At 39.5% G+C, this 14,331-nt stretch overlaps 1 protein-coding gene across 1 annotated transcript in view; it reads right to left on the bottom strand.

The window, feature by feature from the left end:
* Map4k5 (mitogen-activated protein kinase kinase kinase kinase 5) overlaps window positions 1-14,331 on the bottom strand; it is a 90,673-nt gene that overhangs the window by 21,515 nt on the left and 54,827 nt on the right. The window contains exons 14-22 of the mRNA XM_027418172.2: window positions 10,030-10,088; window positions 8,548-8,615; window positions 6,026-6,068; window positions 5,397-5,550; window positions 4,254-4,351; window positions 3,513-3,554; window positions 1,869-1,953; window positions 607-686; window positions 150-210 (exon numbers count right to left, since the gene is read on the bottom strand). Coding sequence (XP_027273973.1) covers window positions 150-210; window positions 607-686; window positions 1,869-1,953; window positions 3,513-3,554; window positions 4,254-4,351; window positions 5,397-5,550; window positions 6,026-6,068; window positions 8,548-8,615; window positions 10,030-10,088 — 690 coding nt within the window. The remainder of the gene's footprint in view (window positions 1-149; window positions 211-606; window positions 687-1,868; window positions 1,954-3,512; window positions 3,555-4,253; window positions 4,352-5,396; window positions 5,551-6,025; window positions 6,069-8,547; window positions 8,616-10,029; window positions 10,089-14,331) is intronic.

Genomic DNA, 14,331 nt, shown 5'->3' with positions numbered 1-14,331 from the left:
CTCGGGGGTCCAGACGCTGGGGAAAGGGGTGGGGAAATGCAGCCCTCACAGAAGACAGGATCCCTTCTCAAACAGCAAATGGCACTGTCGTACAGTGCACACTAAATTTCATTTCATTGTTCGTCTATTGGTTTCATCACCATGCATACCTGATAATGACATCAGTGTGTTATTGATGACATACAGCCAGGTACATTTCCGTGGAAACAACTGAAGAGGAGGAGGAGGAGGAGGAAGAAGATTATTAAACTGTAAAGCTTTGATTCTCTCCTCTTACCCTGCCCCCAAATCCCCACACAATAAAGCAGTGCTGCTGGCAGAGCATGGGCCTAGCATGCATGGGGCCCTGGGATTGATCTCAGTACCATGCAAAACAAAACTAACAGTACTATAAAAATTTTGGTAATTTCTTTGGGAAAAGTACCAAAACCTTAAGAGAGAAAAAAAAAATCTTTCAACATGAACATGAAGACAGTACCGTGTCAACCATTTAAATATTTAGACCATAAAAACTAAGATTAGAACTGGTACAAATGGATTTAAAATTATGATAATTCTTTTATCCAATTTGTTCAGACTAACTCTTTAAGTTAAAAATTTTATTACCTGTTCCATAGTCGCCTCATGCAGCTCATTAAGATTCAATGTGTAAATACCATCTTCAGTTCCAAAAATAATGTACTGATCTATAATAGCAAGTTAGCAGACTTAGTATCATTTTCTGAAGTTGCACACTCAGATGAGAGCTCTATGTAGTGGTGATATCAGCATTACACGCCCACACATGCACCAAACAAAGTACAACGGTTTTTAAACATTTGTGCTACCATGTCTCTTTCCCGTGTTTTAAGAGGTAAACAGAAGCTGTGTAAGGCTTCACTATTTAATGCTGTCTTTAACTGAATTTTAAACTGTTGTTATGGTGGTATGTTTTTGCAAGACACACCAAATACTCAAATATACATTAAATATAAGCCATAAACCATGACATACAACAAATAATGAGCACATCTTTTCAGATGTTGGTTTCTAAATACTATTACATTAAAAAGAGCCAGAGCTTCTTGGAGAAAAGACTGATTCTAAGGAAGGAAAAGTGAACTAGCAGGACAGTAAGGGACTGTCCTCACACTGAAGGAGACAGGTACTGCCACTGCCTTCAATCCTGGAAAAATATTAAGTGTTAAACAAGTCACAGTGATAGATGCATCTGACTGAGCACGGCTCAAGCATCCAAACTGACTAAACTGACATGGAGTTTTCAGCTGAATGTTAAGAGTGGAGAAAGTAAAATGAGTGGAGACAGCAGAACATAAATATGGACAAGCTTCCCGATCTATCTATCTATCTATCTATCTATCTATCTATCTATCTATCTATCTATCTATCTATCTAATGATGTCATCTCAGTACAGACCAGAGTGGTCTTGAATTGCATCTTCTTCATGCACACTCCAAGCTAAGCTATGAGCACAAACCCCTTTGCTCCTAAATATTTCAGTGTATATTTGGTTTTTCTTTTTTAAAACCAAGTTTTATACAATCATAGAACACTGAGACTGAAACACTAGTACCCACCACCTATGGACCTCAATGGCTGGTTATGAACTGTCTCATCTTTACAAATTAAGGATACATAGTTGTGATATCTCTTTTAGCCTCCTTCACAAGAAAAGTTCCTATACACTATTTAGGTTTAATGTACTTGAACCAAATCCTACCGACTTAGTTAGCTTGTCATAAGGCCCTATCTCATTTAGTATCTAAGGTGACAATTTTAAAGTTAACCACCTTAATTCACTAATTATAAAGCTATTCCATACAGTAAACATTTTATAGGGGGTATATATACAATTCAGAACTCGTACCTTTTGTATCAGGGTGTATCCAGGATGTTGCACAATTGATTTTCAAAGGGCAGCCATCAAATACTTTGGAAAAACACGCTCCCATCTTGTTTATAAAGAAAAAAAAAATGGCTTATTTTATCATGTAATTTTAATTTTCTTAGAAAATCATGCATCATCAAACTTTTGAAGAAACCTTTGCAGTTTTATCTCAAAACAATACACAGATCTTAACACAGCCAAATGTTTTTTACTGAGTCACGGTCTTCGCTTTCTTTCCACTTTAGGGTCAATGTATCAAATCTATCAATCTACTTAGTGAGCTTCAGGAATTTAAGTTAAAGTGAAATAAATGATATTTGATTTTCTTCAGCATCACTGCAGTGTAATTCTACAATATACGCAACTGACAAAAAGAGCAAGTTTCTATTCTGGACATTAACTAATAAGTGAGTACAATTCACAAAGTACCACCATTCCCATGGTCAGCAGCTCCACCTCACAGATACATCTCACCATAAGAGGACAGAGAAGTGTTAGTCTAAGTTTCCTTCTTTCTTTTCATTGTGTACAGCTCAGGGTGAAAATGGTTGCAAGGGGAAAAAGGCACTTACCACATAAGGAAGAAGGCCTAGTATTAATATCACAGTAAAATTAAATGGTGTTTAGACCTAATCTGAGAACCCACTGACAGAATTTATGAATCCTCAGTTTTGTTTTTCTTTTTGTTTTTTTCTCACCCCCTTTTCTTCTTCTTCTTCTTTTAAAAATAGCTGATTGCTTAGATGTAGCCTGGAACTTGTTATGTGCGCCTGGCTGACCTTGAACCTTGAACTTTCTGCCTTAGTCCATGGAGTGCTAAGGTTATAGACCTGCCATTACACCCAACTTGGTCTCTAAATGTTAACCAATCCCCTCAAATTGGAGTCTGTGGTCTGACTACAGCACATTCAAATCTATTCACCAACTTTATTTTCTACAATATTCTTTCTTTTAGTGGTTCAAAGGAGAGCCTTCATCCTGTTGTTGTTCAAAGCAGAAACAGACACCCACAGCTAAGCACTGAATCATACTCCTGGAATTCAGTTGTGGAGAGGGAGGAGGGATGAGCAAAGGAGCCAAGACGGGGCTGGAGAGACCTGCAGAAACAGTGGACCTGACCTACTGATAGCATGGAGACACTAGTCATAAAGCTGGGGAAACAGAATTGGACCAAACCAAGCCCTCTGAATGTGGGGGCCAGCTAGGAGGCCAGGGCAGTCTATGGGACCTCTAACAGTGGAGCCAGTCTTTATCCCTAGAGCACAAATGGACTTTGGGGGCCCATTCCCTATGGAGGAATACTATTGCAGCTCAGATACAGCAAGGAGGGTCTAGGCCCTACCCCAAATGATATGACAGACTTTGAAGGTCCCTGGTGGGAGGCCTCACTATCTCTGGGGAGGAGTGGGGGATGGGTTGGGGGGGCAGGTGGAGAACATGGGAGGATGGGAGGGAGAGGGAATGGGGGAATGGATATGTAAATATAAGTACCAATTAAAGAATTTAAATAAAAAATAAAAAATAAATCTACTTCTACTGCTTCTAAAAAGATTAAACAAACAAACAAACAAACAAAACAAACAAAACCAAAAAATGGCAAACAGGTCACATAACAAACCTTACCAAAACTTTTGGGGTGGGAGGAAGGCCATTGATGGTTGGTTTCTGTGAAAAAAAATTTTTTTTTAAAGTAATTTTTAATACTGCAAGAAACTCTAGGGTTAAAAATAAAACTTTAGTCATTTACTGTACCAGTTATTATAAAACTTATTTTTTTTATTTGTTTATTTATTTATTTATTATGTATACAGCATTCAGCTTCCATGTATATCTGCACACCAGAAGAGGGCACCACATCTCATTACAGATGCTTGTGAGCCACCATGTGGTTGCTGGGAATTTAACTCAGGACCTCTGGAAGAGCAGTCGGTGCTCTTAACCTCTGAGCCATCTCTCCAGCCCCCCAAAACTTATTTTTTTAGATTATTTTAATTTTATGTATATGAGTGTTTTGCCTGCATGTATGTATATATATGAACCTGTGTGTGCCTAGTGTCTGTGGAGGTCAGAAGGTGTCAGATCCCCTGGGACTGAGGTTACTGATGGGTGAGAGCTGTCGTGTGGATGTGGGAATTGAACCCAGGCCCTGTGGAAGAGCAGCCAGTGCTCTCACTGCTGGGCCATCTCTCGCTACCTGACCCTGGACTTCTGAGCTCTCGCAGTCCTGCTCCAGCCTCTGGTGAGGTGCGACAACAGCCCACGCCACCATGCTCAACTCCAGGTACCTGAGTTCTTATTCTTGCTCCCCCCGTCTATGAAAACCCTGTTACTTACAACCAATGGCTGGGTGCCCGCTGTACTCACAGGGAAGTCCCTCTTGTCCTTTTTCCGAGGTAACTGTGGAGCTTGCGCTGATCCCTCTGTGTTTTCGCTGATCAGTTTTGAAATCCCATCACCATTTCCTGAGGAAAACATGGTTAAAGTTGAATAAGCACACAAAGAAGAACATCCCTTGAAGAGAAACCTCCTTCCCCCATCCTTTCCCTTCCTCTTGGGTGAGTCTGTGGGAGCACATTTCTGTCAGATGAGTTCTTTGGCCCTGTCCTCCAGACTCTTAGGTTGCACTGCATCCTGAGTTGTGCTCTTAAGTTATGCCAAACATACTGTGAGCTAAACCTAGCCCAGTGGCAGTGGTACCCAAGATCCTCCCCAACAGAATGACAATCTTCACTTTCAGTCCTACCTTCTTTTTAAGTAGCACCCTTCCTCCACATTAGATGGCTTCAAACATGATTCATGTTTCTGTGTTAGTGTATTTGCCCAACCCTTCTTATTCTCTAAGAATGACTACGCATTGGCTCTCCCTTCTCTAAGTTCATCAAGCCCTTTACCACTAGCCCATCCCCACCTCCCTCAGAAACGTTAGGGATGGACTTAAATACAGTTTATTTATTTTTAGGAAACACCACACTAGTTGTCTTTCTTTTCCTCCATCATGCTATTTTTTTCTTTTGACTATTTACAAAGATCTGTCCTCTTTGCTTTTGTTTTGTTTTGTTTTGGAGACAGGGTTTCTCTGTGTAATAGTCCTGGCTGTCCTGGAACAGGACCAGGCTGGCTTTGAACTCACAGAGATCTGCTGGCCTCTGCCTTTGGAATGCTGGGATGACAGGCAAGCATTACCAGACTGAGCCATCTTTTGTACTATTACGTGTACATATGTATAATGTCTACCACAGCTGACTCCTGGAGTGGGGGAACATGGGCACGTCCCCTGGATCCTGTAACATTTACTATGGGATTAAAATACGTTGAAATGGTCTGAATCTATTATAGCCCACTTGTGTGTAACTAAAGCATAGAAATAAGGCTTGAACTACAAAAGGACCGAGTAAAGAATGAAGATATTATTAAAGCCAGGAAAGAATGGCTTTCCTTCCCATCTGCCTGGCCATCCAGATCACGGTATCTAGCTGCATTCCAGGACTGCTAGCATGCTGTTTGTACCTATAGAGGATGTCTCTGCTACAGGAACACAGCTTGGGCTGCTCTGCCTTCTGAGAATGTGAGGTGCTCTGGTCTCTGGATCAGGGCAACGTTTGACGGTTGCTGATTTTTCCTCATCTGCAAGGCTGTCTTCGGGGTAACTGTTTATCCGTGGCTAATGATGAGAGGATAGGAAAGTACTCTTTAAACAGTCATGGTAACCTTCAGCAAAGTACTCGGGTGAGTCACTGCTCAGCAGAACTATGACCTTAACATGTGGGTTCTAAAAGAGTCCCAACCCCAAACCATAAAACTTTTATAACCAATAAAATTATGCAAGCAGTTGTCAAGTATTTAACATGTAGAAACTGACAATGACTTAATGAAGAATGATTCTACTGAAACTTTATAAACTTTCTCCCACCATGTAGTCAAACGTTTCTCCAAAAGAGCAAAAACCCGTATCTTTCTGGCATCTATTAAAGTGTATTATTTCACACAAAATCTTCTTTGCTATGTACTTTACACTTTCATACCCAACTTCTAAAGAAAATTAATAAACTTAAAAATGTGAACAAAGTCAGAAATCATTTTAAAAATGTGATTATGTAAAGAAGGTTTTGTCATTCAAAAATCCTTCAGCAGCTCACCTTAGGAGGTAGGGGAGGTGGTACAGCACGTTTAGAGGTTGACCTAATCAAAGAGAAAATCTCAATTTAGATGGTCATATGACTGTAACATAGATGACACTTACCAAATATGCACTAAAATGTTTACAAACAGAGGCTCTGAGACAAACATGACAGAAACCTAAGACCTTGAATTCTAAGACTGCACTGGCACAGCTATAAAAAAATTACAAAGTGGCACGTCTTTTTCAGTTGTATTTTGCTGCACTTAATACGTGATTCAAATTAGATTAAGCTTAAAAGAGAAAGATAAATTCAGGCTTTGGGAGCAGTGCAGCTCAGGGGCAGAGCACAAGGTTAGTATGGACAAGCTCTGGTTTTGTTTCCCAGCAACAAAACAAACAAAAGCCATCCGCTATCTTGGAGCCTGTGGAGACCTGCTTAGGAAAGAAACTCCTGAAAGACAAGTGTGTGTTTGGAAGGTGAGGATGCAAGCCACTTAGCTGGCAAAAGCAGGGTCCCTAGAAACAAGGGAACACACAGTCCTTTTAAAATGAGAGATGTTGGTGCTTGAGAGGAAATAGAATTTTACTCCAGCAAGAGATGTGTTGATGTGCATAAGGCAAAGAACAGTGTTGGGAGGCCTGGTGGGAAACCCGCAGAACCTGGTGGCTGTAGAGGTTAGTCACCGCATGGGAACAGCAACACGATGCACGCTAAATTCTAAGCTACCTTTTTGCTAAAGCATGTGTATAGAATACATCTGATGTTGTGTCCCTGAAGGATTTAAACTAATGAGAAGTAAATAAACAAAACATTTATAAAAATATTTTATAAATATTTATAAAAATATTAAAAGTAAAATTGGAAATTTCCCATTACAAGTGGGGTATGGTGCCACGTGACCATAATCCTAGCACCAAGATGGCAGAGGCATCTTGGTAGAACAGGGGACCCCAGGATGATATGAGAGCTTATCTTAAAAACAAAACAAAAAACCCAACAACAAAAAACAAACAAAAAAACCCAAAACCAAACATCGACAACAACCAAATTAAAATAAAAGCAAATAAAAACAAAACAACCAAACAATGAAATTCAGAATTCTGGAGCCCGTGAGTACATGTGGCTGCATTATTAACCCTTTGTTACTCAAGGGAGGCCCCTAGAGGACATTGACAAGCGGACACTTTAAAAGTTCACTGCACCAGATCCTGCAGCATTCAGGTGACCAGCTGGCACACCAAAGCCTGAGTAGCAGTGACAGCGCAAAGGTCGTTTACACTTCTCCAGAATCCTTTCAGTGAAGCAGAAAACTGCCAGGGTCTTTAGATTCCATTCACAAAGACTGTAATTTATAGCAGGGGTTGGCAAACGTTCTGTAAGGGGCCAGATACTAAATACTATATCCTTCAGATGGCATACAGAGCCGCAACTCTGCTGACATAGTTTGAGAGTAGCTATAAACAGTACGTACATAAAGTAATTAATATGCTGGTGTTCTAATAAATCTTTGCTGACTGCAATTTTAACTTCATGTAATCTTTCCATAAAACAAAATATTATTCTTTTATTTTTATCCATTCAAAATGCAAATACCCCTTTTAACATGAGATTTTATTTATTCATTTTATGTTTATGCATGCACAAGTATATGTGCCTGAGGATATGTATGTCTACCATGTGAGCGTACGGCTTGCAGAGGCCAGAAGAGGGCACTGGCTTCTCTGAAAATGGAGTTATAGGTGGTTATGGGCTGCCTGATGTGGGTGCTAGGAACTAAACCCAGGTCTACTGGACCGTAAAGCAAGTGCTCTTAACTGCTGAGCCATCTTTGTACCCTCTTTCCCCCTCCCTCTCTGCTTCTCTATCCTTTTCTCTCCAAATACCATTTTTAGTGAATGGGCAGCAGCTAGCTTTGACCCACAGGCTACAGTTTGCCAACCACAGCTCAACAGGCCTAATATGGGGACCCAGAAGTCTACATTTTCAATGAATTCTCTAGGTAACTGAAATGCACAAACATGTAAACAATTCAATGACTCACTGAAGCCAGCCCCTCTATTCACTGCTGAATAAAGACAGGTCTAGAATATGAAGAAACTACATTAGAGAAACAGAATGAGGGATTTCTGACCACCACTATAGTATTTTTCCCCCAATGACATCTTTTAATACATTATCATTACACAAAATATATGTGGACTAAAACAAAAACCATGCCAGGAATGGTGGCACATGCCTGCAACTCCAGTACTTGGGAGGCAGAGGCAGGAGGATGGCTGCAAGTTCAAGGCCAGCCAGGTCAAGCCAGGGTTATGTAACATGGCCCTCTTGCAAAACAAACAATTGGAAAACAAAATAAAAACAAACAGAAGAAAATAAACAAAAATTCCCCCAAACAAAAGAGATCCTTTAAAAACCATACTAAATAGCTCATGATGCTTTTTGTCAATAATGTAAGTCAAAGTTCTGACAATTTTAAGACAAATCCCCATAAAAGCTGTTCATATAATGAAGTTGTTAATTACAAAACAACTTACCTGCCTGTATTTGCACCATCCACAAAAGGATTCCAATGTAATATAAAATTTGGGTCTGATGGTAGTCCCTGTGCAGGTCACAGTTTAAAATGTTACTTTCATAGATATTAACCCAGTTAATATCTACCACTTGATTTAGTAATCACCTATCAGTCATCTTATCTGGTTCAAGAAAACCCCAGCATTGCGGCTGTTAGTTATCATGACATCCAATCAGTTTTTACATCACCACAATTTGTTCTGTCATTTGACACATTTAGATCAATGACTTATTATCATCTGATGTAAACTTAAGAACTTCCCCACATCTATTAAATAGAGCTTTCCATCCAAAAAGCAGAAACAAACAAAACGACAACCCACAAAAATCTGAATTATTTGCATAACTATTCCATCAGTCAAGACAAATAACCAAGCATGGGAGATGCTGGTGCATATAGAAATAAGCAGTAAGAAGAATGCCCATTAAAATCCACTAGAAACTGTTACTCCCTGCCCACCCCCTCACCCCCAAGACAGTGTTTCTCTGTGTTGCCCTGGCTGTCCTGGAAGTAGCTCTGTAGACCAGGCTGGACTTGAACTCAGAGATCCACCTGCCTCTGCCTCCTGAGTGCTGAGATTAAAGGTGTGTGCCACCATCAGCACCAAGCCTAGAAACTGCACTTTTACTGACAAAAAAAGTAGACATTAGGGCTGGAGAGATGGCTCAGAGGATAAGAGCTCTGGCTGCTCTTCCAGAGGTCCTGAGTTCAATTCCCAGCAACCACATGGTGGCTCACAACTATCCGTTATGAGATCTGGTGCCCTCTTCTGGTGTGCAGATATACATGGAAGCAGAATGTTGTATACATAATAAATAAAATCTTTAAAAAAAAAAAAGTAGACATTAAGGAACCTTCTAGGCCAATCCTAGCAATATCTTATTTATTTATTCCTTTATATAAGGGGTTAAATATGTAGTTAATCTCAAAATGATATCACATCTGGTTTGATGACATATGCCTGTTGCCCTGGCATTAGGCAGCTGAAGCAGGAGGGTTGCAGCAACTCAAGGGCAGCCTGAGCTACACAGTGAGACCCTCTCACAAACAACAAACACAAAAACAAAAGAACCTACAGTTATAGACAGATGGTAGGACCTATAACAAGTGACCCACTACCAACCACATGCCCAGTCCCACAGATAAGATGCTTTACCCAGTAAAGCAAACCAAGCTGTGCTCACTGCAAACCTAACAAGGAGAAGGTAAAGCTGAGGCCAAGACAGCTTTAGTAATTTAAGTACATCCTTCAAAAGACTGAGAGTGCTGAAATAAGTGGCTCAAACTATACTGCTTGTAATACCATCAAAATACCTAATTATGAATTTTCACACTTTAGTATAGTTACTATGTATAAAAAGTAGGTACTTAATTTCTTAAAAATATACCTCACTCTAAGTTTTCCCAAATTTTAACATGGAAATGTTTCAAAGTCCATTACCATTTCATCCCGGGCTTCTGTTTCTTTCCTCAGAGGTGGTTCAAACTGTAATTTGTCAACTGCAAAATATAGAGCAGATACATAGATATGTATAAACATACACACATCCATCCTCTTACATGGCTAACTTCAGGAATGAAACAAGAATGAACACTGTTGAGAGGGAGGAAAAGCAGAGGCACAGAAAGAAATTTCATCACGTCTTCTGTAAGACACCTTCACACTAACCCAGGAAAAGGAGCAATCTGGGATTTCCCCTAGCTTCTATGCTTAATTCTTGGCTGAACTCAGGAAATTAAAAAGTACTTTTTTTTTTTTTTTTTTTTTTTTTTTTTTCCGAGACAGGGTTTCTCTGTGGCTTTGGAGGCTGTCTTGGAACTAGCTCTTGTAAACCAGGCTGGTCTTGAACTCACAGAGATCCACTTGCCTCTGCCTCCCGAGTGCTGGAATTAAAGGCGTTCACCACCAACGCCTGGCTAAAAAGTACTTTTGAGTAAAAGAAAATGTTTAAAGTTTATTGGAGCTAGATGACAAAGGAAAAGTTGCGAAGATTGTTTCCATGTTTCAGAGGCTGTTTTGAGATTGGCAACAGCTTTCTGGCAGAGAAAACCTTGCCATATTATACAAGGATTATATAATGAGTGAGAGGTCAGGATGGCCTTATCATCTACGGTCACACGTGGCTGTGCATTTTATTTGATCTCATCAGTCTACTTCCATAGTTAGTCCAAGTATTCAAGAGCAATTTCTTTTAGATGAAATATTCTAGAATGGAAAAAGTTACTTCATTACCTACTTATAGTTACTATAATTTTAAAACTTTAAAAAAACTGAATGTGACTAAAAGTCCAAAAAAGTTTTTTTCAACATTTATACTAATAAAGACACAAGATTTCTAAATACAAACTTAACTAATTGTTAAAAGGCTTTCAAATAAGATCTAGTTGCATTTATCCCCAGTAACAAAACTTGTAAAAAATAATACAAGGCACTAACATAATTTGTTATATGGAACAAAAATAGTAAGGCATAAATTTTTCCTCTCTTCCTCCCTTCTTTCTGAAAATTTATTTATTTTTATATTTTAAGATAAACCCAGGCTGGCCTGGAACTCATTATGTACACTTAGGCTGGCTCTCCACTTGGGATCTTCCTCCTGCCTTAGACTCTGTAGTCCTGGGTGGGGTTACAAGTGTGCACAACCATGTCTGGCTTAAAATTTCAGCACTAAGGAAGACATTCCATAAAATATGTTATTTGCTTAAATATCAATCTAAAATAAAATCCTGGATCCATTAATAACATTTAACATAATCTAAAAACATTTTGAAAGAAGATTTGTTTCATGTGTGTGAATGTTTTGCCTTCAGCTAAACAGAGTGTTCACATGAGTGCCTGGAACTGGAGTCACAGGCAGTTGCGTATATAGCTGGAGGACAGCACTGTGAACACCGGATAGCCTGCAGTATTAGGACAGACAGCATGGGATAGCCTGTGGTATTAGGACAGACATCTGAGCTTTTGTCAGTGGAACTCTAGATCCATAAAAGGGTCTTCATAGGAAAAGGACAAAATTTAGATGCTCAATATGGTGTTACATTGTCCAAGATACAAAAACAGGAACAAAAGACAGTTGAAAAAAAGAAGAAACAGATTCAGATGATACAGGCAAGCAGCAGATAGGAACTTTAAAAACATCAACATGCTTGAGGACTTTTGAGACAGACAGTGGGTAAAGCAGACAATCTCAGCACAGAAACAGAATTACATTTCTAAATATGCATATAGATGTATATCTGTAATCTGGGTATGACTAAAGTTCATATTTGAAAAATAGTGGACCTGAAATAAAACTCACTGAATGGCTTAATAGCAGAATGAGCACAAGAACAAAGTTCCTCTCATGTAGAGGTGAGGGTGCAGGGAGAGCAAAACCTCAGTGAGCTATGAAATCAGAGAGTTCATGTTAACAAGGGTCTCAGAAGCAGAGGAGAGACAATGGCAGACATTTCAAAGAAACAGCAGCCAAACAATAAAAAACATAGATCCACAGACCTACGAAGTTTAACGAACCCTCGTCAGACAACAGAACCACAGTCCAATTGGTGTAAAACTGTAAACTCAGTGTGTCTCAGCATGTGCCTGTGATGGATGTAGAAACTGGAGTTGGGGGCAGCGATTCCAGATGTACAGATGCTTGGGCTTTAGTTCAGGGAGGAAGTTTAACCGGCTTCACCTTCATTCAGACAAAGGCAACAAAACACTTGGGACTATGGAAGTGTAAGAAGTTTGTAAAAGTCTCCTCAGCTTGTTTAAAATTCTCATTTACTTGTCTTTTTTTTTTTTTTTTTTTTTTAGGTAAGAGTTTCACCATGTAGTTCTGGCTGGCTCTGAACACTTGCCATCCTCCTGTCTCAACTGAGATTAAGTGCCACAATGATATTATGCCTGTATCTTGATCTGAGAAAGAGAGAAACAAACTTTTTTTCTGGCACTCACCAGCCTGGGAGGACAAACACAAATCCAAATGCAAAGGCCGGAAAGAACATAATTTCTCCCAAGGCCACTCTGCATGTGACAACGTTTCATGAAATGAAAACCCTCTGAGCTACACAGCTTTCTCACTGAGAAACCGCTCTTTAAATCAGGCTGCCAGGGACCTGCCTGGTGAAATCATGTTCATTTCAGTGAATCATTGTATTACGTCTGGAAGATCTAAGTCACTGACTCAGATCCAACCCAGACACCGAGCTTCAAACGAAGGCACTTCTAAATGCAATGTTCAGCTACAGGAGGCTTCAGAGTCCACTCTCAGAACAGACCCGGCGCTCAGCCTTCCCCAGTCACATGTCCTCACTGTGAGTCATTAGTTTAACTTCCCCTGAATTCTGGTCCTGCTGCGCCTCTTCTATTTCTTTGTTAGATAAGATGCCACATGGTTTCTATGGTATGTTTTATATCACTGCAAAGAATTAAAAAATGTGACTTTGTTAGAATATTTCTTCATCCCTGGCCAATCTAACACTGGATATGTTATGGCCTGATGTGAAATGTCCATGAAAATCTATGTGCTAAAATCTAGCTGACGGGCTTTGGGGAAGTGACTGGCTCATGAGGGCTGTAACCCCAAAATGGATTAATTAAATAATGGGTTCATAAACAGAAAGGCTATTGGGAGATGACACAGAGTTAAAGGTGGGGCCTAACTTAAGGGAGTGGGTCCTTGGGGACTGTATATTGTTTCTGGCCAGTTCAACTTACTCCAATGTCTCATCTCATGTGGTGAACAGCTCTTCCATGATGAACCTTAATTATACTGTTCTGCCTCACTATAGGCCCAAAAGCAATACGGCCAAGTGACCATGGACTGAAAACTCAAGAGACATGAGTCAAAGCAAATCTTTCTTCCTTTGTTTGCCTCAAATATTTTGTTATATCAACAGCCAGGTTCAAAAATTATTAATGTCCACAAAAAATATACAGTAAGAATACATAGAATGATTACAATAGCCCAAAGCAAAGTCAACAGAAGATCGGGTGAGTTGTAACATACTCATTAATGTAATATTCCACCACCATGTAGTCTTACACAATGGCGTGAATGACTCTCACAGATATGGCTGAGTTAAAGAAAAGGGTCCACTGTGTCATGCTACTTGTCTAAAAGTCAAGATCGGTTAAAAAGGAACCTATGTGACAGGGATGAGAATATCAGTTAATCTGGAGACAGGGGAGGGTGGAAGTACTGACTGTGACAGAGCATGGCAACTCTGAGATCCAGGTATGTTGTATATATCTGCAAATTTTTACCATGCATCACATTTAAGATTGGATCATTTATTGTATATAAATTACCAGCCCAACTTAAGAAAACTGAAGCAAAAACCAGGATAGAACTGAAATCTATTAAGCAAGCAAAAACAGAGCCATAAAATACTCTGGTATCTATAAAAGGAAAATTGTTTAAATGTGAAGACAAAAAAAAAAAAAAAACCACCAGTAAAATGACTTTAACTTTATCCAAGGCATACTCCATGAAAATATCAACATTCTGAGCACTCGTGAAGAAAACTAAATCTTGACCCCCGCTCCCCAAAGTGGGGAGGGAAGGTCTTTTAATTAAGGCTGAGCATTATAAAGATGTCAACTCTGTTAATATGTAAATTTAGACACATCAGCAAAAATAAATTTAAAAACTAGATAAGCAGATTCTAAAATGTAATTGTATAATAGTCAGATATAATTAAAAGAACAACAATGTGTGCACCTGGACATGGAGGAAGAGAAGCAGGAGCAGGAGGA

The sequence above is a fragment of the Cricetulus griseus genome, chromosome 5 (assembly GCF_003668045.3).
Source record: "Cricetulus griseus strain 17A/GY chromosome 5, alternate assembly CriGri-PICRH-1.0, whole genome shotgun sequence".
In the NCBI taxonomy this organism is placed as follows: domain Eukaryota; kingdom Metazoa; phylum Chordata; class Mammalia; order Rodentia; family Cricetidae; genus Cricetulus; species Cricetulus griseus.
The sequence above is the reverse complement of the archived record's forward strand: the minus strand, read 5'-3'. Positions and strand labels throughout refer to the sequence as shown.